At 41.2% G+C, this 27,623-nt stretch overlaps 1 protein-coding gene across 5 annotated transcripts in view; it reads left to right on the top strand.

The window, feature by feature from the left end:
• The window catches only part of CTNND2 (catenin delta 2), an 887,227-nt gene that overhangs the window by 544,643 nt on the left and 314,961 nt on the right, over positions 1-27,623 (top strand). For all 5 annotated transcript variants that reach the window (XM_032415368.1, XM_032415365.1, XM_032415366.1 and 2 more), the window contains one exon: positions 4,411-4,666. In XM_032415368.1, coding sequence (XP_032271259.1) covers positions 4,411-4,666 — 256 coding nt within the window. The remainder of the gene's footprint in view (positions 1-4,410; positions 4,667-27,623) is intronic.

The following is a 27,623-nucleotide window of genomic DNA, read 5'->3' as shown; positions in this document are numbered from 1 at the left end:
CAAAGGAATATTTTATCATATTTCTGTAAATCATAGATATCTTGAGAGAAAAAGTTTTCTTAAATCTGGAAGAGCAAACATTAGAGAACCAGCAATGTTTTAAACAAGAGTCATAAAAACTATAATCATCTTTCTGAATTTATTTGGTCCCATGTTACTAATTTTTGTTCTGTTTGAATGCAGTTTTCCCATTAGTTCCAGAAATCCTTATCCAGTTTAGTTTCATGATCTTAAGGATATCAGAAACCTTTATTTGTCAAAAGTTCTTTCCATGACTTTCCTTGAAGCTGAAACACATTCCTCAAGAGCATCAGAGCAGTAACTGTAAATGACAAGACTCAAAAATGGGCATAGTTAATATCTGATAATAGTTCATTATGATGCAGTTGACAAGGAAATTGGGTTATTTTTTATGACACACAACATTTTAATATTTTAATAATTAGAATTTTTTGTGGTGACATTATACTAGGACATATTAAATCTTTAGGAATTTTATATAATTTTATTTATTTTTTAACAAGATTTTAAAACCTTATTTATTTATTTATTATGTTCAGTTAGACACTGTATAGTACGTAATTAGTCTTTGATGCACAGTTACTCATTAGTTAAGTATAACACCCAGGGCATTTTCAAGACGATCCCATGACCTGCACTTGAATATAGGGTAATTTTCTCCCCATTTGTATTGCTGTTTTACGTTTTCATTCACTGATCAGTCTTGTTCCTTTTTTTTTTTTTTCTCAATTTGACAGGACCAATTTGAATTCTAATTTTATATTTTGAAATTCTCCTCAGGTATCCTACTTAGAATGACTTAAAAGTTTAAGCGCTGGATTCAGGAATGATACTTCTGAAAGGCCATTTATCAAGTGCCATAAATGCGATTATGATTTTCTAATAAGATCTTTTTGGAAGTTGTTCATCCATCTTAGATTTCATCGTCCACCCTCTTTTTTGTTAATATAGTGATATCAGTGATTAAACTAAAATTCAAAACACTTTAAAATTAGGATAACTATAGGTATCCGTGTTCTTTGATTTTTCTAGAAATGAACAAAGTTAGATTTTTCTGTGTAAAGAATTTTTCTCAATATTTTTCTGCATATCCCAGTAAATTCAATTTAATGAGAAATGGTATAAATTAACACCAATTTTTAACAATTTTTTCAATATAATATTCATGTTAATTCCTGTTATAAACCCACGTATCTTCTGTGTCTTTAGTAGACATTTCCCTTAATTTTAAGCCTCTCCTAAATATTCTTACCATGTAAGTAGTTCATTAATATGCATTTTGAAGTTTTAAATCTTGGTTCAGTTTACAGTGGTGGTTTTTTGGGGTTTTTTTTAAGATTTTATTTATTTATTTGACAGAGAGAGACACAGTGAGAGAGGGAACACAAGTGGGGGAGTGGGAGAGGGAGAAGCAGACTTGCCGCGGAGCAGGGAACCCGATGCGGGGCTCGATCCTAGGACTCTGGGATCACGACCTGAGCCGAAGGCAGACGCTTAATGACTGAGCCACCCAGGCGCCCCACAGTGGTGGTTTTTTTAAAAGTATACACTCTGGAAGCAGGGTACAAGGGCTTGAATCCCTTCTCTAATTACATACCAGGCAAACTCAGGCAAGTTACATAATCTTTCCCTGCCTCAGTTTCCCCCCTCACTGTGAGGTGCGAATGACATGTTCACTCTCATACAGGGCTGTGGAGGAAAAAAAGCCCTTGCAGGAGCTCTAAACTCTGATACCCAGGGGCAGGGGTCTTCACCCCAGGACAGTCTCTTTTTCTAATGTTAGTTGATTTCAGCATTGTTAATGGTAAAAATAGCAATAGCTCCTTTGTTCAGCAGTTTCTCCGTATGAGATGTTTAATGCTTCTCATGTCTTTAAAGCAAATAGTGATCCCATGAGGCCACTTTGTTCTCTTCGTGCCCCAGTCAGGAAGCTGGAGCTTACAAAGCTCAGTAACTCACTCATCTGATCCCAAGAATTGCCCAGAGACCTGGATGTGAACCCAATACTCCAACTGCAGAAGCCAAGCCCTGAATGCATTCCATGACCTTGACCCCAAACGGGCCAAAGGGAAGCACACAGAGGAGCCTACCTCTATTCATAAACTCACCTCCGCCTTTTCTTTCTCCTCCTGTACTGAGATGTTGCCTTCCTGTTTCTGCTTGAGAAACTGTGTTGCACACCCTGCTTTCCCCTTTGAATCCAGTGTCCTTAGAGTCTTCGCGGCTGGGAGTGTCTTTGTTCAACAACTCTCATGATATTCTCTTTCCACTTAAGGTCTCTTGAGAGTTTCTCGCCATGGCTACTCAGGTTGTTCACCTTCCCTATACTATTTGTTTAACAAGTATTTTTTTCCCTAAGATTTTGATATTATTTCCTGATCTCTGCTACGTTGTCCTCTTTTCCTGTTAATCACGGTACTTACTGTATTCATGATCAACACTTTCGTGTAGAAAAGGATTTCTTTTCTGATATTAGGAACCATTTTCAGCAAGCTTAAACGTAGATACTACTTTCCCGAAGGAAAAAAATGCCTTTATGTGGAAAATGTCAGGTGTATTTAGTTTTCCCCTTTTGCCCTGGATTTGCTGCCTAGCTTGTCACAACTCTTCTAGAAAATGAAATTTTGTTTGCCTCTGTGCATTTGTTCTTCCAAAAGCAAGGTTATGCCTGGCCTAAATTTTCAACCCCTGTCACCGTAATATAAAGTACGTCGTCCATACATTTTTAAGACGTGAGTTTTAATTACACGTGTTTGTAATATTTTGGAGAAAATATAACTCTTCTAGAAATTGCAAAATGATGTAAGACACATTTTCTCTTTCCAAACTTAATGTTCTTAGTCTCATCAGATCATTTTGAAATCTAATCCATCAGGACAACCCTCATCATTTCAAAGACTGCTCCTCAGCATATACGTACAATTTTTGCTTAGGAAGTTTTTCTTGAATATTCTTCTACTCTTCACCTTGCGACAGTAGCTCTTCTCCTAATTTGGATTATTGTAAGGTTAAGTATTACAGTTCATTGGAAATGAGAAGCCTTGAACCCTTATTTAAAACTCAGTTCTCAGCCTGAGAATGTTTTCCTCAGTTCACTTTACAACCTTATTGTCATTTGACAAAATTTCCTTAATTTCTTTTAAAAATTGTTTGCTCAAAGTGACATAATTTTTTGTGTGTTTGATTTGGCATATGTCCCCTAATGTGAGAGAGGACAATATAAGCTCTCCTGTCATCCACTAATAGTAAGCATTCAGGAAGTCGAAGTTGAGGGGTTTGATTTATAATTGAAACCTTATTCCATAACAGAACTCCCATGGTGTAAATGGCCGTATCCAGACACGGGCTGTCTTTCGGATCTATTCTGATCTGCATGCAATGCCAGAAAGTCATCGTACTGTCTAGGGTTGGTCATGGCTCACAATTATTGCAGCAATTAATAACTGGTCACATTCTGTTAACATGAAAAATGCTCTTTCCATTGTATATGTTCATTAAACCTTAGATGTCAAATATTTTTGAGAACCAGATAAAAAGAATGCCATGTGAAAAGAATCCATGCAGCAAACAGAATTGAAATTCAGTTTGGAACTAGTCAAACTGACTTTAGTAACTGGTACACAAAATCTTCTCAAAACAATGTAGACATTTTGAAAAGATTCAGATACTTCCGGAAAAGGCAAGTCGCCTCATTAGCTTGTCTGTGTTGCAGTTGGACTGGTCTTCACCTTCTCCCACATGCCTACCCTTCACCGAATGTGTTACTCTGACAGCTTTGGTTGAAGAAGAGGCCTATGAAAATCTTTGGGGAGTTGCTTTCCAGCAGCGCAAGCAATCCTGTGTTTAATGCCCCAGGACTAACTGTGGAAATAGGAGCCCCGCCTCTCTCTCTCTCCCCCTCCACCCCCACGCGTGTGGTTTTGTTCCTTTCGTTTGGGAGAATTAACCACGTTACTAAGTTTGTTTTACACTCTTAATGAAATTAATATAACATCACCTGAATGAACACTGCCTGAATTTACTCCCCATGAACAATAAAGAACCAACTCTCCATGATCCCTCATAAAAGATTCCCTAGGGATCCTCCGGGTTTGGGTTTTACATGGAGTTTACACGTGAGACTAACAAAATGGTAAACAGCACGCAACACACAACAGATGCGTTTCCCCTGTGGCTGAAAGGCTTCTTTCTGAACTAGTGTGCTGATTCTCATGATACTGGATGACATTGGATGTATTGGTTCAAATATGACAGATGATTTTTTTATTCTTACAACCCCCCCCCTTTTTTTTTCTTATGTGTGTAATTCTCCCCCCTGCCTAGACCTGGTTAACCGTTTCTGTGAGCAGGTCCTCAATTTTTTATTTTGTCCCTACTTTCCTGTCGTAGCCCCATCTTCCCCCGGTGTCGACTCCATCCCCTTGCAGCGCACCGGGAGCCAGCATGGTCCGCAGAACGCCGCCGCCGCCACCTTCCAGAGGGCCAGCTACGCCGCTGGCCCAGCCTCCAGTTACGCCGACCCCTACCGACAGCTGCAGTATTGTCCCTCCGTCGAGTCTCCGTACAGCAAATCCGGCCCTGCCCTCCCGCCCGAAGGCACCTTGGCCAGATCCCCGTCCATCGATAGCATTCAGAAAGATCCCAGGTGGGTACAAAACCTTTTCTTTTCCCGACCTCGATGCCTAAAGAGCTTTTCCAGCCAGGCACTGTTACGGCGTTTTTTTCCATTGATGTCACATTGTTGAATCCGTGTCACTGCCGAGCATTAAAGGGCTGACTTCACATTGGGTTTTATAATCTTTGGTTTGGTTTGGAGTGTGGGCACTGATCATGGCCCTCCAGTATCTTCTGTGGTTCGGCAGGTGCCTGAGAAGTCAGCTCTTTGCTAGGATCGGGTGCAGCTCTCTTTTGGACGATGGAAATGGAGGATTTGGGGATTACGTCACTTGACTTCAGATGTCACGGTCTAGGTGCTTTCTTGTCTCAGTAGGACCGTGCTCTGTCACCGTGCATGCTTGTTTCTCCGTATCAGAGTGTAAAGTGGTACGTCTTCCAGGTTATACCACAAGTTGAAAATTTAGAAAATCCAATTACCTTTATTTTTCTGTGTCTGAAAGTAAACATTAGGTTGAAGTAGTTTGGGTGTTGATAAAAACTTGGGCATATGTGTCAAAGAAATTCTTCTCACCGAGCTGTGTTTCTCTTTGTTTTCTTTTTTCCAGCAGTGGTGAGAAATTTAGTGGCGCTCTGCTTCTGAAGTTAGAATTGGTTAAATGATGTTTTATTCATAGCCATTTGATTTATGCTGATAGAGTCCCATAGATATATATCTGCATCTGTGAATATTATAGATATGTCAGATTTTTGGTATTTCTTTATAGCAGCACATGTCACTTGGCTCTGGTAGTATGCTTAAAATTCGGCTCAAGGAGTTTTCTCTGATAGAACACACAAGTGCCTATGTACTGTATTGAGGGGCTTCATAGATTCTTTTGTGAGGAGAAATCACTCTTACCAACATAAAAGGCCGAATGGGACCATTTTATGGTATTTTTTGAGATAGCTACTTTAGCACTATTCAAAATGGCTTGGAGGGTCCATGTTAAATATTATATTTGGTGGAACCTCCATTATTTTAAAAATAAATTGTAACAAATGCTCACTGTTAACACCTAGAAATAAGAAGTATACCTACATTTACATCGTGCAGTGTCTGCTATCCAGGTTTTCAGTTTCAAAGGGCCTGAAATCTGCCCCAAATCCCTTAGTACTTTCAGCTTATGTGGATAGAATGTTCTTCAGATAACACCTCAGCACTCTATTTTTAAGTAATTTTTCTTGACGTGCTCCTGAAAACATAGAAATAGTGGAATGGTAAACTCAGGAAACGCTAAATAGAGAAATACATGATGGAATTAGCATTGCTTTATTTAACATTGTATATTTAAATGAGGATAAACGTTTTATCTCTGATGGAAAGGTTTTACATTTTCATATTAGGGGAATTTGGCTTAGTAAGAAGCCAAATTTATTTGTTTTTCAAGCCACAGCTTAGCCTCTTTATTTTGTACTGTATATTAAATGCATTTTATTTTATTAAATGGCATAGCCTTTCCATTTCATATTACTGTCATTTTTATAGCCTTTTTTCTTCTTTTAGTGAGTTGTCATAGCTCTCTTACCTTTTTAAGTTATGGATTATATCACTTATATTTACTGCATGCCCACTATCAAACAAAACAGGGTAACTCTAGTAAGAAATGTTATCATAAATAAGAGAACATTGGCTACTAATATTTTGTATGTGTAAAATGTATATGCAAGTCATTGCATTATATGAATTACAAATTCACTGTTAATTTCAGGAATGCTACTCATTAGCCTTAAATATGTGTTAAATCTGAAAAAAAATCATACCACCATCCTAAGCCCAGAAATACCAAAAATATGGAACCGTATCTAGAAGTAGAACTGTATTGTTGTGACTTAATTAACACAAAAGGAACTAATGATCTAGCATCATGCAGAATGGATGGAGTTTAAAATACAGTAATGCCCCAGGAGTTCTCTTAAAATAAAGGAATATGCCAGCGTGTTCAGGTTGAATGGACAGACATTTCAAATCTAAAATTCAAGTCCAAAATCTAATGCTTCTTTTATGACAAGATTTTTGCGTCTTCCTTTGAATAATGAATTTTGATTGCTAGCAGGTGACTATTACCAGAACTAATGGGTTTAACCTGTGGGGTTCAAACTTGTTTATTTTGGCATTATGGCTTATGATTTACACTTTTTCAGTCTTTACACTTCTTTCAAGCTTCAGTTTTTAAAGAGAATTTGTTGAAGTTTTATTTATCATTAAATACCAGACCATCTAAGCCTCTACTGTTCCCAACATATGTTTATAGCACATTATAATTCTCAAAGCACTTTTACTAAATCTTTGATGTAATTCTCCTTTGAGGAGGGAAACTGATGGGTTTAGTGCCTTAAATAGATGGGGAATTAGAGTGATCAATGGCATTGAAGATCACGTTGCTGGCAGGTGGCTACATGGGCTAGAATCCATACTCTTAGGACACAGCAGCATGTATTGGCATGAACATTTTTTTTTTTTAATAAAAAACAAAAAGGAAAACGAAGGAATAGAATCCCATCTTTTATGATATTTTTTCAGAAGGTGAGTGAATGATAGTTATGGGTGTTTGTGTGTAGGAGTTTGGAATGATGAAGGAAATGATACAAATTGCCTAAATCGGTCTCCTTGCTCTGCTAATTGCTTATGGGATATGTGGTCTTTGTCTTATTTTTTATTTCTTTGGCTTTCTTTGCTAACACCTGCCTTATGCATCTTACTGCAGACCAGTGTGTTTTCTCTATGGGAGAGTTTTAGTATTACTCCATGAGAAGTTTTCCAGAAAGTAGTGTATTTTAACAGAAGAATTTGAGAGATCAGGATAGCCTCAATTCAGTCATTAGACTTGAAACCAGAGACTTCAAGTTCCTCTAAGCCACAAGGTGCAAAAAATTGGCTGCAAAGGCTTGGATTTTTCTGGCTTGCTTGACTCAGTCATATACGGTGGCAAAACTTTGGTCTTTTTGCTTTTAGGCTGCCCCCATGATGTCCTCTAAGAAAGAATGCACAGAAACCTTTTTATACAGAGAGATGATAAAATCTAATTTCCTTTTTAAAGTCAGCAACCATTGAGGCAATTTACATACATATACATATATATATAAATTTTGCACATTTGCCAAGAAGTTTTTATTTTTTAATTGCATGTTATCTTCCATAAAATGTGAACCTCTTAAGGATTGTTGACACAGCTAATATATTTTCAGTGCTACACCAAATACTGCGTTTTATATACTATTGTTTTTAGACATCTAGGTTAAATATAAATCTTAACATCAAATTATATGAAAGGTTTCAGTGATGTTGGCAGTGATAAGTCTTAGCATCCTTATTTTGAACCTGACTGATGAAATAACTAGAAAAATATAAAGCAAGACCTGTATACCTGGGTGTATGAAAAATACTCTAAGGGGCACCTGGGTGGCTCAGTCAGTTGAGCATCTGACTCTTGATTTCGGCTCAGGTCATGATCTCGGGGCCTGGGATCGAGCCCTGCATCGAGTTCTGCGTTCAGTGCAGAATCTATTTGGGATTCTCTCTCTCTCGCTGTCTCCCTCTGCCCCTCCTCCTCCTTGCACACACGCTCTCTCTAAGTAAATAAATAAATACATAAAATCTTCAAAAAAATAAAAATGAAAGTACTATAAATGTTCTTGTCTGTGAAAGGAAAGTTATGGCTTAGACATTTACCAACAGAACTTAATGTAGGTTGTAGATTGCAACAGGAATAGTGTCTTTTCGTCATGTTTGATTAATCCCTTTTCAAGATATTGTAATTCCTGATGTACACTGTCTCCAGCAATTTTGCCAACACGCTAAAAGAATCCAACTTATTATAAACATGGTTTAAGTTTAAACTCTGTCTTCTTTTTGCTATTCAACACAACAGAAATAAATACAGCGGCACATCTTTAATGCCGAGTTGGGGCCCAGATTTCAACTGCCTTTCCTTTGGTTCCATCAGATTTGTAGTCCATAGAGTTGTTTTGTTTCAAGTCACAATATTTGAAAAGTTATATAAAAATATGCATTTTCTAAGGAATTACCTGGTTGCATTTCTCCTGTATTTTATCTGCTATTTTAAGATATTACTAAAGTTATTTTACTACTGGATGTTGTATTAGTAAATATAATTAAGTAATGCTGCTTACAAATATCTTACCAGTGGGTGAACCTAGGTTAAGAATGTTTTCCAAATACTGTCTCTTTTTTGCCCACTATAAAACCAAACATACGGCATACAGTGAACGAATACTCAGGAAACAAAATATACCACAACAATGCTTTATAAAAGGTGAAGATTTGAAAAATATTTTTAAAATCTTTATTAAAGTTCAAAGCATTATTATGTAACTTAAGTAACATGGCTGACGTGTTTATAGTAAAAGAGTTACGTGGTATTTTTCATTGTCCAGTTCTCTTGAATGGTGGAATCTCTGGGGAGCTTGGTTTCCACTCCAAATGCTCAATAATCATTTATTTAACTGGGGGAAAATAGAGCATTCACAATTTAAAGACCATCCGAGTGTAAAGAGCACTTGGAAGCCATTTATTCAGTGAGGCTAAAGGCAAGCCCAACGATTGGCTTGAATGCCTCTAGCCACAGGCCACTCACCATCTCTTGAAAGCATCTTATTAATTCTTTGAGTAATTCAAGCCTTGTAAATTAATTTATATTGTTATAAAATCTGCACCCCTTCTAAGCTCATGCCCTGATCTTGTTCCTGACCTCTGAAATCACATGACAGTATGCCCCCCTTTCCCAAGGACACCCCTCAAGGCCCGTTCCAGGCCCTCCGCAGTGCCCAGGCCCACCGTCCCCGTGCTAGCTGCATCCCTTCCCGGCACAGTCATTTCCGGGGCCGCCTCTGGGAGCCGTGCAGTGGCTAGTCGTCTCCGGCATCCCCAGAAGTGCAGGAAGAGAGCGAGTGTTCCCTTGGGGCAGCCTAGGCTCCTAGTACGTTTTCTTGTGAGATGAGAATGATGTTGGTGACAGTGACGATGGTAACGATATTAAAAATAATTAAGTCATATATGTTATACACAGCATTAAACATTGTTTGAATATTTTATTTTATTGAAGTTTTTATTTGAATTCCAGTTAGTTAACAGGCAGTTATTGGTTTCAGGTGTACAGTACAGTGATTCAGCCCTTCCATACGTCACCCCGTGCTCATCACGGCAGGTGCCCTCCTTCATCCCCATCACCTGTTTCCTTATCCCCCCACCCACCTCCCTTCTGGTCACCGTCTGTTTGTTCTGTGTAGTTAAGAATCTGTTTCTTGGTTTGCCTCTCTCTCTTTCTTTTTTCCCTTTGCTCATTTCTTTTGTTTCTTGAGTTACACATATGAGTGAAATGTGCTATTTGTCTTTCTCTGACTGATTTTTTTTTATTTTTTTTGAGGATTTTATTTATTTATTTGACAGAGAGAGACACAGCGAGGGAGGGAACACAAGCAGGGGGAGACAGACACAATTAAAGAAGCATGTTGGAGAAACTGAGTGTTTGGCACAAACCTTGGGCAAGAGGTGAAATTTACATAAATGTGGCAGGAAGTTTTGAGACAGAGAAAACAGTTGGAAAGGAAAGGGGGCTGGTGATGGAGGGGCAGGGCCCATTTGAAGCTCTCAAACCTGATGGGTTGGGGTTTGGGGTCTCCAGCGGGAAGCTGTCTCTGAGATTCCCATCCACCCACCCAATCAGAATAGAATATTAGCTTGTACCCCATAGGTGGATTTGTTCCTTATAAAGTGTAAATACGGTGTATGAATTTCCTGTGGCTGCTTTAACAAATTATCACAAACTGAGTGGCTTGCACCAACAAAATCCATTCTCTCACGGTTCTGGAGGCCAGAAGTCCAAAACCAAGGTTGTTGGCATGGGCCTCCAGGCCCCAGGGGACAGTCCAGCATCTTGTGGCCCTGGCTGTCCCATGGATTGTGGCAGCAGCCCTCCAGTCTCCACCCCAGTCCTCACACAAGGTCTTCTCTCTCTCCCAGCCTCCTCTCCGTTTCCTATAAGGACACCAGTCATTGTATTTAGGGTCCACACCTATCCAGTGTGGCCTCATCTTAATTATATCCGCCAAAAACCCCATTCTCAGATGAAGTCCCATTCTGAGCCTCCGAATAGACATGGATTCTGGGGGGACACTCTTCAGCCAACTACACATGCTTTAGTATACATTTATACTATTTACAACAAAAGAGTTGTACACTAAAGATAGAACTTAAGATAGGCTATGTTAAAACAAAAGTTTTTAGGTTGGTTTATAGTTTTAATCACAAAGACATTTTCTTCAGGAAGAGCGATATGGTTGGATGTGTAAGGTCTAAGCATATTATCTCTGTTGTTATGGGCTCAGATGGTGGCTGGTGTTCACCACTCCAGGTGTAGATGGATGGGTGAGCTTAGCTATTTTCTTGGCTTTGGGCATGCTTGAATTATTAGTGCTACCACTTGTTCATGTTGTGAGAGTTAGTTAGTTTCAAGCCAGATAATATAATCCAAAACTTCACATGGGCCAACACACCCCAACAGCAGCAAGGGGCCCTGGGTAAGGTGTTGGAATAAGCAGGGGTGTCACCGTCAGCCCTGACACGGTGTAGCTTCCAACAAAACACACACCATCATCTGAACTGTAGATCCAGTGAGAGGACCAATCTCTAGAGTAAATATGATAGCTCTTCATTTTATTTTGTTTGGTTAAATAAATGAGTAGAAATTCATGAGAGATTCTTAACTCTAGGAAAGAAACTGAGGGTTGCTGGAGGGGAGGGGGGTGGGGGGGATGGGATAACTGGGTGATGGACATTAAGAGGGGCACGGGATGTGATGAGCATGGGGTGTTATACGCAACTGATGAATTATTGAACTCTACCCCTGAAACTAATGATGTACTCTATGTTGGCTAATTGAATATAAATTTTAAAAAAACAGAAATTCAAATGTTCTCCCCTCTTAGCCCTATGGATGATCTTGTGCAGCCTTGCAGTGTGGACTCTCACCCCAAACAGGATAGTGGAGGAGGTCTGGGTGAAGGGCAGCCCACACAGGGAAAGGGGTTCGCGACAAATGGCGATTCTGGGAGTGATGCTTGTCTGCTCTGCCCTCAGCATCCGTGTACGTAAAACAGAAATAATAAAAGTACCTTCCTCGTAAAGTTGTAAGATGAAATGTGTTAAGACTCTAACGTCGTTGGAATATTTCCTCATGTGGGGAAGGGCCCTTTGTCATCTGCCTCAGAAAGGCTGCCTCCTTGCTGAAGCCCCCAGCCCACCCCCCGGACCTCTGCCCCCCACCCCTGTCATCGGGACCCCCAAGGATGGAGTCAGAGCTGTGGGAAACATGGTTGGCCAGGGCTGTCTGGTTGGAAGGACGGGGAGGCCCAGGAGCTGGGAGGCCAGTGTGGGAAGGGGTCTGGGGAGCCCAGAGCAAGGAGGAGGGGTAATTGAGAGCCGGGCCCTCATGGCAGGAAACAGAATTGGAAGATGGAAGGGAAGATTTCACTGCAAAAGGATTTTTTGTTTGTTTTACAAAAGCCTCCTTTTTGAGATTCCCTTTATCAATTTAAAGGAAAGCAATGTTCTCACACAATGCTTGCCTGTGCCAGTATTGATTTTCCCACAGCCCAGAATACTCCTTTTACCTCCTGTCTTAAAAATCACTTGTAGGGGGGCACCGGGGTGGCTCAGATGGTTAAGCGTCTGCCTTCGGCTCAGGTCATGATCCCAGGGTCCTGGGATCGAGCCCCACATCGGGCTCCCTGCTCAGCGGGGAGCCTGCTTCTCCCTCTCCCTCTGCCACTCCCCCTGCTTGTGCTCTCTCACTCTCTCTGGCGAATAAATGAATAAAATCTTTTTTTAAAAAAAAGCACTTGTGGGGTAAACAGCTGCATTTTTTTTTAAAGATTTTATTTATTTATTTGAGAGAGAGAGACTGAGAGAGCACATGAGAGGGGGGAGGGTCGGGAGGGTCAGAGGGAGAAGCAGACTCCCTGCCAAGCAGGGAGTCCGATGCGGGACTCGATCCAGGGACTCCAGGATCATGACCTGAGCCGAAGGCAGTCGCTTAACCAACTGAGCCACCCAGGCGCCCCAACAGCTGCATTTTTAAAATAGCAACTCATTTCTAATACTACACCCCTACCTCATTTACAACGAAGCACATTCCGGCCAGGGACCTCCAGGACATTCCATGGTAAAGAGGGATGAAACCTGGTCAGTCATGACTGATGAGCACCTGTGCCCAGAGCACTAACGAGTTCATCGTTAGCAGATACCCCATCAGTTGTGGCGGTGGAGATCTCTGTTTTGTGCTTCTCTGGTGTACACGCTTGACTCTCGAGAACCAGCTCTTCTTTCCCCTCCCTCCATGTGCTTTTGGTGAAACAGACTCTGCCCCAGGTTCAAAGATGAGCAGGCAGCCCACAGCCTGCTGTGAGAGCTGATGGCTTATAGGGCCCCCACCCACTAGCCAGGCCTCCAGGTGTGTGGACGAACCTGAGGAACCCATCTCTCTAAGGTGGCCTACGTGCATTCTGGACTTTCCTACCTCATTTGGGTCAAAAAGCCAAATCCAAGCTAGCTAGAGCCAACAGACAGGAGCAAAAGCTATTATATACGTTCTTCTTCTCTGTAAAGCTCCCTCCCTGCCCCCTGCCCAGTCTCTCTGGAGGTGGCTGTGAATGTAGGGGCCCTGGCCAGAGAAAAGAAGCCAAGAGAATTCAGAGTGATGGAATTAGCCAAGTTGGTCAATCATTTCTCAAGGACTGTCATCTTCCAGGGGGAATCTTGATACACTCCCGGTTATGCTACAAGGATTATGTGTCTGGGTATACATAGATTCTGTGTATGTCTATAGATACAAGTAGATATAATTTATGTGTATATATATACACACACGCATAGTACATGTGTATATACACAAATTATCTGTTTATTGGCTCTGCACACATTTATCCAGAGATAAGACCTACAAAATTTGCATAAGCACTCACCACTATTAATGTGACAAAAGACACAAAATAACAAGGTACTGATTTTCCTGCTTATGTATCTGTGGGTCTGTTCTCGCAGCCCCGTGCTTTGCTTTTATTTTGTTTTACCATTTTTTTTAAGTCATTCTAAAAATATTCCATTCTTCAAATCAATGCTGATAGAGTGTTAAAAATGAAAAATATAAATTCACAAAACCAGAGAAACTCAAGATTTGTTTCCCTTGCAGAAATATGGATCCATCAGAGTAGCTACAAGAACCTTGAAAAACACATTCTGGTTGTTTGTTTATGTATTTAATAGGCATGCACATGGCTATGCTCAACCTTTTGGAATTATGCGCCGTTTAAAGAGCTCTATGTTTCTCAGAGAACTCGACTGTTCCTAATTAAAAGATCTCCCCCCTTTTTTTTTATCTTCAATTTTTACTGCTGTAACTATTCAAAGCCTATATCACTTTTAGCATATCTCAATTAATCCATCCTCAAAGCCTTCCTTGTTGATTCCACTGTAAGCAAAATCTGAAATCCCCTTTGGTCATTTCATGTACAAACCAGTTTTAATATTTTTCTTGATGTCGTAAGTCACCTTTCTTCACCATCTGAGTAAACATTTAATTGAGAACAGAAAGGGAGCATTCAAAACTTTTATTGTCTTACAAGGCAGGTGGTAGTTGTCTGTCTTTTTGTAACTAATGGGAATTAATTTTCATTGCTTCTTGAGATATTTTGCAGCTAATAGCGCTCATTAATTTGGAGCTGCTGACATCGACAGAGATAAAATTAGCATTTTATAGTAAGAAAGATACATTTTAAGCTGAAATTTCCGTTGCTCATGATACATTCCAGCTTGACAAATCTAGTAACCTAAATTCTTTTGACTGATGATCACATTCACCTGTCTTAACTGGGTTGCTGAACCAAGTATGTTCTACAGTCGAGGTAATTCTAATAAGGAGAGTAGAAGGGTAAGGAGGAGGAAGAACAGGAAGAGGAGGAGGAGAAGAAAGAAACCGAGTGGGAAATTCAGAAGGAAATACTCGTGCAATACAGAATACTTTATGTACTAAAGTGCATCTCATTGAGTGAGATGAAACTTGTACCCTCACTTAAAATTTCATACTAAAACATGGCCCCTGGGCCACCAGTTTTGGGGTCCTCTTTAGAGATGAACCCGCTATACCAAGAAAACTCTGACTGTGTTTGATAGCTGGGCCATTTGCAGAGTAGCCCCTAACGCGAGGGCCTCAGTCTACCCTCAGCTGCTGTATACGGAAGGATGCCACAGTGAGACCCCAGGATGTTTCCTATTGACTTTGAAACCTGGCACAGTGATCCCCAGCATTTTTGGAATTCGTACTCTAGTTCCATTTCAAAAGACATGTGGGGTACCACCATAAGGTGGCCAGCCTTCTACTTTGTGAATAGTCTCCTCCAACCACTGCTTAATACATAGGAAAAGCCTACACAGAATAACCTTAGAATACAGGACAGTGTTTTCAATCAAATAAAAAGGATCTTATAAAAAAAACAAAGTTGGCTTGTAAATAGATGTTTGAAAATCAGTGGCATAGAAGCCACAGTGAAAAAGAAATCACTTTTCTGAACGTGTGAGCAGTATAAAATTAGCTCAAGATACTTACATACTTCCCAGTGAATGCAGAACAGAAATCCTGGCTCTTTGTACCATACTTGGCCTATATGTACAATTCTGAGTATATTTGCTGAAAAAAATGAATGACTAGAATTAAGGTATTTCTTCTGGTTATTTTCAAATATTTCAAAGCAGCAATTGTATTCTAAAATCTTCATCATTTCTGAAAAATCTCCATATAACTAGCACCATCTCTGGGATGAACAGAAATAAGATTTGTGGTAACCAGCGTCCAATCACCCGCGTCTTCTGGTTGTTCACACCTTTGTGTGGTCCCCTCCCACACTGAATCCGAGCTGGCCTGGGTGACAAGCAGAATTCCGCAGGAGTGACAGTTTGTGACTTCTGTGGGTAAGGAAGCCAGTTCAATATCCTGAGGCATTTAAGCAGCCCTGTGGAGAGACCCCCATGGGGTGGACCAAGCTGCCTGCCATGTGGGTGATCCACCTTCCAAACAGATCCTCTAGTGCCTGTCATGCCTTTGGGTCTTCCAGCTTAGATCCCAGACATTGTGGAGCAGCGACCCATCACGACTCCTGTTCCCTGTCTAGAATTCCTGACAAAGAAACTGTGAGATGATAAGTGATTCTCGTTTTCAGCCACTGAAATGTGGGATGATTCGTTATGCCTAATGGGAAAGTTAGCTTTCCTCCCAGTATCTCCTGCGAAACTCCCTTTCCCCCTTTCTTGTTTAAGAGAAACAAGCCAGGAGTGCCTGGGTGGCCCAGTCGGTTAAGCATCTGCCTTAGCTCAGGTCATGATCTCCGGGTCCTGGGATCGAGCCCTGAGTCGGGCTCCCTGCCCAACGGGGAGTCTGCTTCTCCCTCTGCCCCTCCCCCCACTCATGCTCTCGCTCTGTCTCGCTCTCTCTCAAATAAATAAAATCTTTAAAAGAAAAAGAAAAGAGCCAAAAAGTAGAAACAACCCAAACATCCATCAACAGATGAATGGATAAACAAAATGTCATATATACACATGCAGCAGAATATTATTCAACCTTAAAAAAGAGAAATCCTGCCACACCCTACAACATGGATGAACCTTGAACACATCGTGCTAAGTAAGCCCGTCACAAACGGACAAATACTGAATAATTCCACTTATAGGAGGTACTCAGAGTACTCAAAATAGCAGAGAGAAATTAGAATAATAGTTACGAGGGGCTTGGAAGAAGGGGAAATGGGGAGTTAATGTTTAATGAGTACAGAGTTTTGGTTTGGAATGATAAAAAAACATTCTGGAGGTGGATGATTGCACAGCAGTGTGAATGGACCTAATGCCACTAACCTCTATACTTAAAATGGTTGAAATGGTAAATTATATGTGTACCTTACCACAATAAAAAGAACATAAAGGAGAGGAAAGAAGGAAAGAGCCAGCTAAAGGCTGTGCAGGCACCACTTCTGATATCCAGAAACTGAGGCCACGTGGAGTTGCCACAGATGGGGGCCACAGGGAGGAAGACCAAGCAGGAGTGGCCCCGTGGATCTTGAGCATGACAGTTTTCAAAACAGTGCCTTCCAGGGCGCCTGGGTGGCTCAGTCGGTTAAGCGTCCAACTCTTGATTTCAGGTCAGGTCATGATCTCGGGGTCCTGGGATCGATCGAGCCCCGTGACCAGGCTCTGCACTCAGCAGGGAGTCTGCTTGAGATTCTCTCTCCCTCTGCCCATCCTCCTGCTCACACACACTCTCTCTCTCTCTCTCAAATAAATAAGTAAATAAATAAATAAATAATCTTTAAAACAAAACAAAATACCCCTAATGCTCTCCACTACTTTATAGGCTCTCAAGCCCATTTTTTAGATTTATTTTTTATTTTTTAATTTAAATTCAATTAACCAACACATTGGTACAACTGATGATGTACATCATCAGTTTCAGATGTAGTGTTCAACAGTTCATCAGTTGCGTCTAACACCCGGTGCTCATCACATCACATGCCCTCCTTAATGCCCATCGCCCAGTTACCTCATTCCCCCACCAACCTCCCCTCCAGCAACCCTCAGTTTCTTTCCTATACCTCAGAGTCTCTCATGGTTTGTCTCCCTCTCTGATTTCTTGCCCTTCAGTTTTCCCTCCCTTCCCTTATGGTCCTTTGCACTGTTTCTTATATTCCACAAAGGAGTGAAACCATATGATAACTGTCTTTCTCTGATTAACTTATTTCGCTTAACATAATCCCTTCCAGTTCCATCCATGTCGATGTAAATGGTAGGTATTCATCCTTTCTGATGGCTGAGTAATATTCCATTGTATATATAGACCATGTCTTCTTTATCCATTCTCTCAAGTCCATTTTTAAGTGAAACACACACAGCATCCTTCCCCACTTATTATTTGCCAAATACATTACCTACATAAGGTATTTAATCTCTTGTCCACATTTTCTTATGATGAAATAAAATAAACATTACCTAATATATTAGCTATAAGACTTGGTTAAAGTAATGAATATGAAGTAGCTTTGTCAGTTAGCTGACACAATATTATTCCATAGAATAAAAATAACTGTTAATATTATTTGAGGAATAGTGCCTTATGGTGATCAGTTTTAAATATTTTCATTCATTTGTTCTTCTATTCAACAGATAATCTATTGAATACCAACAGCCAGCCAGGCAGCATTCCGGACACTAGAAACTTTTGGATAGGAAATGAGATGGCAATATTAACTAGGAAATAAGTAGGAGATTATCTCCTTTAAAATCATATAAACTGAAAACTAAATGAAATTTAAATGAAAACTGTCTGCCACGTTTTGTTAAAAATTGCCCTCAGTAACTGATTATACAAGCTACCACATAATTCTATTGTAATAACCTTACGCACGCCTGCTGTCTTTTTTGGCTTGCAGAGCCCAAGTTCTATTTCATGACTTCTACTGGGGTTAACTTCCCCTCAAACTGAAAATGAAGTCAGTAAGTCAGACCTCAAAGGCCTTAAATCAGGAAGCTTTCAACCAACATAAAGAAAGCAGACAGGGAAAAAGCATCCTGCTTCTCCCAAGAACCAATAGTATTCTTGTCCCTATCTCTCTTTGACAAAGAAGTCTGCTATATTTCAAGCCAGACTATTTTATATTAGAAAAGAACTCATTAAGATAAGTGGCAATTAACATCTATGCTGCAATAAAAGGGTTTCTGACATTAAAGAAGAAAATATAAAACATGGGCTCTTTTAGATAAACTGAAATGTTTCTGCAGGGGGCCTTACAATGTATTTGCTGTGCTTTGTTTTGAAGATTACTAGAACATTAACAGATTTAAATTTACTATAAATCAGCTTGAAAGTAACAGGCAATATTGGTAATATTGTAGAAGTAGCTATCAGGAGGAACACACAAACACTGGGCGTGTCTGCTCAGCAGTGCACAGAGCATGAACATGCACGTGCACACGCACACACACACACACACACACATACACACACCCGTTGGACCTGCTCTATTTAAGTAACTGCCAACCCTTAATGACTATAAATTTCCACTGTTACCCGTTAGACAGGAGAGGAGTTCCTGTTCGATGATCCCACACTGTTGCTTTAATAAAAATGAAGGCAAAGCATGCAACGTACAACAGGATGCTTATGTAGATCAGCATGGAATGTGCCTATCGTTCAAGCCATCTACTGAAGCGCTTGTAGGTAACATGCAACATTAGCTCATTCACTGCAGTCAGAACCTAAAATTGCAAGGAATAAAAATGCACTCTGGTTATCTCAGTCAATAGGAGCTTGTTGTAAGTTTCCAGGGTGTTATGGAAGAGACAGGAAGCTGTTTCAACAGCCTCAGCCAGGCAGGTCTCATTGAAAAACAGATCACGGTGATGGATACAAAAGCAGCTTTGGGGCCATAGCAGGAACTCTGAGCAGGGCGCCGAGAAGTATTTGCTGGGCCCTCGCACAGAGCTTTTCTTCCCTGGTCTCCGCTTTCCCCGACCTCTTTTCTCCTCTCCTTCGTGTCTCTCAGCACTGACTGCCAGGGCTGCTCATGGCCCTGCTTCTGCCCATCTGCCTGTCTTCTCTCGGCATCTCTCTCCAATTGTGTGTCACTCCGCAGTGCCTTGAATTCAGACTTGCTCAGGAGAGTTGTTTTAGGCTGAGGTAGGTGTCCCCGCCCCCATTCAAATGTTGAAGTCCCAACCCCCCAGTACCTCAGAATGTAGCCATATTGGAGAGCAGTTCATTGAAGAGATGATTACATTAAAAGGGGGGCCATCAGGATGGGGTCCCAATCCAGTATGACTGGTGTCCTTCTAAGAGAAAGGACCATGTGAAGACAGAGTGAGGAGGTAGCCATTTGCAGCCCAAGGAGAGGGAAGCCTTGGGAGAGACCAAACCCACCAGCACCTCGGTCTTGGATTTCTAGTTTCCAGAACTGTGAGGAAAGAAATGTTCAGGCTGTGCTATTTAGTTATGGCAGCCCAAGCAGACTAATGCAAGAGACTGTGTTTGGAGCTACGAGTGGGTGTCCAGGATAGAACATGCTGGACAGAGCTCACATGACGGGTGGCAGATGAAGCTGCCCCTCGAGGCAGAGCTGCCTTTGGGTCGGGGGAATCCCAATGGCGTTCATCTGTGCTGCACCGCTACAGTAATCTACACATGTGTGTCCTCAAAGGAGGGCCTCAGGGGGTGTGATGGTGGCTCTCAGCCCAGAGTTTGGCTGGACAGTCATTTTGCCCATGTAGGCATGTGTACCTTTTCTGAAAGTGAGTTTTGTAGTGTGTTTAAAATATAGCTTGCAAGTCAACCATTGTGTATTTATTTTCTCTAAGTTTGAAAGGGTTTGTGTAGGTTACAGAAAATGAGATTTCAAAAGAAAAGAGTAGTTTTACTAGTTTTACATATAAATCATTAAACATATGAATAAATCAACGTGATATAATAAATGACTAGTGCTTTGATAAATTGGACATACCCACTTGTGGAAATGGAGTCATTTCTACAAATTGAGAATTGCTGTCTTTTCTATTCCATTTCTTTAGTTTTCAGATCATTGAAATAAAGTATTCAGTCTACCACACTTTGAATTTTATATTAAAATATATTCATATTTTAAAAATTGCAAACACTAGAATAACCAGAACTTAAACTTTCTAGCACCTTTTGTAGAGCTTTGCCATCTAAAGTGTGGTGCAGGACCTCGGTGCTGGTTAGAATACACATACTGCAGAGGAATCTGCATTTAAATAAGACACCAAGATGATTTCTGTGCACATTAAGATCTGCATCACTAATCTGCAGTGAGAAACTTCTCACAAATACCACATCTAGTTTATTGCAGAAGTTAGAAATCAAGCTATGACATTTAGGTGCTAATCATATTTGACCTTGCGAATGTGCTTTTTATTATATTGTAATATTGGTGGCATAATAGGATCATTTGACTTTTGCAGACTTAGAGTTTTCTTGTATTTGATCAAAAGTCTGAATTTAGGAACACAGGTGGTCAATACAGTTGATAATGTGATCAGCAAAATGTAAACTCACTTTTCACAATGTCGCAGTATAGATTTATGAAAATATCACCTACTTCTTAAAGTTCCCCACTAGGATCGATTCCCCTTACTTTTTATTTTTACAATAATTGTATTACATCTTTATTATTCTGCAACTTTCTTTTATTCAAATAATATGTCTTAATGGTCCTTTCTGTCAGAATGACTTTATTCACTTAGCCACCCTGTCCAAAGTGTGAGATGTAACACAACTTACATCATCATTGTCTCGTGGATTGTTTTCACAGGCTCTTTTCAGGGAGCTGTTTTCCTTGGTCATTTATTATCCAAGTACTGGAATTTATGAGATGTTACTGCTCCCTTTAAAAGGTCAAAATTTTCAGTTTGTTGTTCAAAAGTAATCAATATTTCTGCCCCTTCCCAACCATAGCCAGATCCCCGTAATGTCTCTTTTTCTCCTACTGAAACTGTCTCAGCTAGCAGAGGTCCTCAGAACAGACCGTGCCACAATTGCTCAGATTTGCTCAGGACCTTATTCTTTCCTCTCTCTCTGCCCTTGACCTCCATCAGATCTAACACAATATTCAGCCATATCTGGTCCCTGACTCACTTTAGTCGATGCATCTCCTTGCAGCCTGTGACCCCCTGACATCGTCGTAGGCCCTTCGGGCTCTGTCGTGAGCCAGGAAGAGCTTTGATGGTGTCTTTGTGAGTGCTCCATACAAACCAGGTGGGTGCGCCTCGGCACACTCAGCCTTGCACAATTCTCTGGCATGGAGACTGATGGAAGGTCATCCTCCGTAGCCAAAGCGCATCCCAGAGGATGCCTCAGCATCACGTTGCAGCGTGGAGCTTTTAGAAATGCACAATCCCAGACCTGCTGACCAGAACCTTCACTTTAACAAGCTACCTCAGGGATGCATGTCACATTAAAGTTTCAGGACCCCCGATCAAAGGTCAGTGTCGTCCAACCACTTTCTTTCTGCCTCATTAAGAAAAGGCCTTAATATTTCTTACACATGGTTGCAGAGGTTGCATCCCCCCAGTGAAGAATCTGGGGTTTAGCTGTTAGGGAGCATGGGGCACTGGACAGTGGGGCCACACAGCTAATCGGAGCCCTTGGGAGGGAAGAGAGAGAAAGGAAGACTCACCTGGAAGGAGGCAGTAGTTTCTTTCCTCTTACCATGATGCTTTCTGAGCTTTGGAATAGCAGTCGTATCCCTCAATTCTGGGCCACTGGCTATTCAGGCTGAGGTGGCCTGTCCCTGGGGTGAGTTCACTGAGCATTCCAAGGCAGCCAATTTCAAGACACTCACTTTTCGCCACCATCTATCTGCTCTTCACCCATTCTCCCTTGTACTCTCCCTCTCATGGTTTCTCATCACCTTCTTTACAAATAAAGGCCAACCTTCCCCTCATTTGGAGTCTCACAGCTCATTTCTTTTTTTAAAAAAAGATTTTATTTATTCATTTGGCAGAGAGAGACACAGCAAGAGAGGGAACACAAGCAGGGGGAGTGGGAGAGAGAGAAGCAGGCTTCCCTCGGAGCAGGGAGCCGATGCGGGGTTCAATCCCAAGACCCTGGGATCATGACCTGAGCCAAAGGCAGACGCTTAACAACTGAGCCACCCAGGCACCCCATGGCTCATTTCTGTGAACAAAGTTTCTCCATCCTTGCATCTATAAAAGCCAACAATAGAAAGATTGGTACTGACCTGTCTCATTCTAGCAAAAAAAAAAAAAAAAAAAATACTCATTTGTGAATTCATAAACTAATTTTTTAAGCCCCACATCCATCTCATGAAGGGATGCATTTCCAAAAAATGTTTCATGTCTAATAACAACCTATCAAATTTTGTATACATTAATAATCCTCTGTTTTGATCAGTTGTGTACTAACAATACCCATGATGACTCAAAGCAAAAGAAGAAATTCATAGTTAGATCTTCATGGTCATAGGAAATAAAGGATAGAAAGATATCTGGGAAGCATGGATGTGTTTATGTGTTGCTTCAATGAAATACCAAGGTGCTTTTAATCTCCGATAGATGGTTATTTTAAAGGGGAAGACCATGGAGGTTCCTTCAGCAGTGGAGAGTGCTTCATAATCTGAATTTTATTGGGTCAAGCTCTGAGCCTTTCATTAAGCCTGCAAAGGAAAATAAAACTTCTGAAGACTTCCATTAAGCTTGACCTCTGAACCAGTTTCTCAGAAGAAAGAAAATGCCTAGTGTGGGCTTTTGTTAAACACCAGTTCAGGCAAAGAGGGTGAGTTGTTGTGCTTCAGACTTTGATTTCCATTTAAGGCTTTCACTCTTTAGAAAAAAAGATAATGTGTTAGGTTGAAAGCTGGAAAAATTAAACTTGGCCCCGAGTTTTCTGAGAAATCAGCACCCATTTCGTAGCAAATTTCAGAAGCAAACTATTTTAGCCACAAAACAAATGGTTTCTTTCAATTAATACACAGCAAATGAGGACGTCTGGAGTTCTTTTTAAACAATGGGCCAACTATACTTCCCCCATCCTGTTACCCTCCCGTCCCCGGGCACAGCAGTGACAGGCTGCCCTCAGGCTGAGACGCGTGGGGCATTGCATCTTTTCAAGAAAGCCAGAATTCTCCCCTGCCAGTAACCTGATGTGCCCCCAGCCCTGTTAGGATAGCCACCATTTGAGTGTTCTCCTCATTATGAGAAAAAAGAGAAGCCCAGAGAAATATTCTCAAATCCTTCCTAGACAGTTAATGCCAGTAGAGAGAATGTTTTCTTTACATGATCATTGCAATTGATAGGAAAAGTCTCTTCAGTAAGCTGCAACAACAAAAAAAAGAGCATGTGATTACTTTTTAATATTTGCCCTGTAAGGCTTTCCATACTCCGTTTCACGTGGCAGAGAACGACTTGGAAAAAGTTCGACCCCGTGCCAGGAGTGAGTGTTGCATGTTGGTATTACCCTGTAGGATTTCAACCCAATGGGGAAGATTACCTGTAAAATGGTTCCAGCATTAGTCTTTATTATTCTTCTGGATCGTTTTCATTTTATATAAATATCAGCATAAGAAGAGGGTCCCCTGGGCTCATCCAGAGTCTCTCCTGCCCCTACCAGGAGGTTTAGCCTTCTCCAGACCCTGTGTCGGTCTAATCCAAAGTCGGGAAATATCTCAGACAGTGCTGCTTATATTCCAAGGACCCGGCACCATGCGGGTCCACCTGGCACCTAGGAGCTGGCCTTTTCTGTATTGCCAATTTCCATCTTATCCCCTACTTCCAACAACCAGATGATGGCATGCTTCCCTGGGCTTGAGCCGCACCTTGAAAACGCAACATCACATCTCAGCCCCCCTAAAGCGTGGTGCTTACGCTGCTCGGGTGTCATCCTTCCTGGGGGCTGAAATCCCATCCTTGGCCAGGACCTTGATCCCTGCTGGTCAGGATTCTGTGCTGCCACGACCACCTGCCAGCTTCTGTCCCCAGTGCCAGGCCCCTGTCCTGAGTGCTGTGGTTGCACTTACTGGATAATTGTTCCAGGCACCTCGAAAGCATCATAATTCATCTCTAAAGACCCAAAATCTGTTCTGCTTCCTTGAGTCTGCGCCCTATGTAGCCTTCCACTTCCTAAGCTAAAAACCTCAGTGTAGTCTTCAAATCCCCCTCCTCTACCTCTTCCTCCTCACAAATGACAACACTGGCCATGGACTTTATATCTGAAATATCTCTAGACTTCCTGGTCTACCCCCAGATGCCCTCCCCTTAATGAAGACCCTTGTCCTCCACTGGAAAGATCCGAAGCCTCTTACCTGGTCCCACTAACCCCTTCTCACTCAGTTCGAGGCATCCTTCCCCCTTCCATCAGAAACACCATCTTCAAAACTAACTTGATCATGGCATTCCCCCTCTTGGGAGCATGCACTTGTGTTTTGTCACCTACAGAGTTAATCCACACTCTGAAATAAAACTATGTCCCACCCAAGCGTCTAACCCTGTCCGCCACCCTGCTTCTCTGTCCTGTCCACCATGCAGTCCAGCACACTGCCATTACCTGGGGTGATGTGCCCTTACAGCATGGCTTCTTCACATGCTGGTCTCTCAACCATAATGCTCCTTCCCTTTTTTTTTTTTTTTTTTAACTTCTGGAAGATTTAAATCAGCCTTCCAATTTCAAATATAATCTCTTTTGACTCTCTCTGTGCTCCCCCTGGAGGGTCTGCGAAATCTGCAGATGTGTCTGAGGGAAGGGAGAAAGGAGAAAGAAAGAGAAAAACCCAGAGCCTTACAGGATTTGAGAGATCTTGAAGCACAAAAAGATGTTCCAAAGGAACGGAGACTCGGCAAGTGCCCAGTTTGTACACAAACACACACAAAGTTTGATTCTGGAGACAAGAGACCAATATGCTTGAGATTTCTCTTTTAGGGAAAAAAATGCAGGAAAATATTAAGAATGTTGGTCAGAAGGGGCGCCTGGGTGGCTCATTCAGTTAAGCGTCTGCCTTTGGCTCAAGTCATGATCTCCAGGTCCTGGGATCAAGCCCCATGTCAGGCTCCCTGCTCAGCTGGGAGCCTACTTCTCCCTCTGCTCCACCCCCTGCTCATGCGCTCACTTTCTCTCTCAGATAAATAAATAAAATCTTAAAAAAAAAAAAAGAATGTTGGTCAGCACATTGAAAAGATGGACCATTAAACACCATCATATTTTTACTGAGATTGCATGGTGACAAGCCAATATAATTTAGGTTTTTAAGGAAGTAATTTGATTCAAACATTGGGAGATGTTCATAGGTTTGCCATATGTTTATTTCGAAAAAGCCCTTGAAAAGGTTTCTTATGTGTAAGAAAAAGTGTAGAGGAGGCATAAACTAGGGGTTACTGAGTGCAATCATTCAAGAGTCTACCTTATATTTAACTACTGTGGTCTCCTCTAAGAATTTATTTCTTGCCACTGTCTGGGTCCATTTACTAACGGTACAGACAACTTCATAGCTTCTTTTGTATATCACTTTCATCAACCTTTTATTTCACAAATAAATTCATAATTTTTAACAATAGAACAGTATAGAGAAATTGTGATTCTCTTCTCTAAGTTCACCATGGTTTGCCAGGCAAGGGAAGTTTGAAAGGACATTCAAGAACCACATCCTCAAAGTCCAAGCTGACAAGAGAGACCTTTGTGAAAGTTATTTCTAATACAGAAGAAAAACCGAGTGGTCATTTTAAAATATTTGAATCTAAAGAGAACTTTCTTTATTATCTCACATCTTTTAAAACTCTCTTAAAGGTAAGGACAAAGTAAACACAAAGCACCAAGTATTTGGAAAGGGAAGGATAAGCACAGTTACCTGTTGCCTGCTTCTTTCTGATGGCAGAGTGGTGAGTTACCTGGCTCACCTTGTTTGCCTTCATGGATTATGTGACTCATTGACTTTCGAGATGCTTTGAATTTTAGAGTCAGTGTAGAAATCAGAAGTAAATCACCTGTGCTAAAATGGTGTCTCACATATCCATGAAATAAACTACACCAAGGACACAAATTGTTGACTTAGGATCACCCCTGCCCACAAAACTAAAGACTGTGTTACTTTTTGCCCTCTAATTTCTAACCGTACAAGTATCTCTTTTAGCAGAATACTCTGTAGCCTTCTTAGGGCAGAAGAGTAGGTACATACAGAGTGTGGGTTCACAGAGGAGCTTGTTGAAAGTATTTAATTCACTTTAAAAAATATGTACATGTGCTTTGTTACCAGCCAAAGGAGAGTACTCATACTTTGATAGAAACTTATTTTGACTTTGAATATAAATTTTGTTTTCTACCATGCACATTTTTAAGTCTCTTGCTTGTAGTAAAATACCTTTTTATCTTATACCTGTCAAAATGAAAAGAGCTTACATAGTAAATGCATTCAAGAGGCCACTCAAAATACATATCATTGAGCAATTCCATAAAATATTGAAAACATAATCACCCCAATGTAACTTTGCTGCTTTTATATATACACAAATGACACTTCAATGAAACTCTCATGTGGGATAATGCATTTATATCTGTCGCCAATCTTTTTGGAAGCAATTCACAAGTGCTTATTATATAATATTATTATGCAACTCTGCCTTCATTATGTCAAGAGATTCTCTGCAGCAAATACTGTGATAACATTAAAATTACAGAGATGAGTAAGATGTATCCACATCTTCAAGGAACTTTGGGATGTCTGTGGGAAATGACAGATCTACAGTTTCAGTCCTGTAATACATGCTGTGAAAATGCTAAGCATGGATGGAGCAGGAGCGTTAATGAGCATGGGAGGTGGGGGAGACATTCTGGAGCTAAATGCATGAGGAAGGACGATTCCTAAGTCAGGCTCATGATGAGTTTTACTCAAAAAGTACGATGCACGGAGGGAGCAGAAGTTATCCAGTATGGGAGATGCAGATGTGTGGAGGAGAGGGGCAGGACAGGACACCAGGGGGTGCAGTGTGTGAGGCTATGCGTGGCTCAGAAGGGCTTGGAGCTGGGGGTGGCATGATTAGATTTCTTGTGTCTCCAATCAAGGCCGCGGCAGGGTGGGGGAATGGGGTTGGAATCAGGAAGCTGGCCTCTGCTTTAGGATCAGACATGGGAGGACAGTGCCGTGAGCCAACCTTCCATGTTTAGAATCTCTTGACCAATGACCACATCCTGACCGAGCTCTTGTGTATGTGTGTGTGTGGTGGGGGTCTGTATTTCTGCACCATCTTTGAAGCAAGGCAATCTGTGACCTCATGCTTCCCATCATTTCTCTTTCAACTGTATTCCTCTCCAGGTTTTACGAACTTCTCACAATCCCAGCTTCCTATTTTTATTACATCATTATCAAAATGTCTTGTG

Source organism: Phoca vitulina, unplaced genomic scaffold (assembly GCF_004348235.1).
Source record: "Phoca vitulina isolate PV1807 unplaced genomic scaffold, GSC_HSeal_1.0 scaffold17, whole genome shotgun sequence".
NCBI classification, from domain to species: Eukaryota; Metazoa; Chordata; class Mammalia; order Carnivora; family Phocidae; genus Phoca; species Phoca vitulina.
Note: the sequence above shows the minus strand (reverse complement) of the source record. Positions and strands in the feature narration are given on the sequence as shown.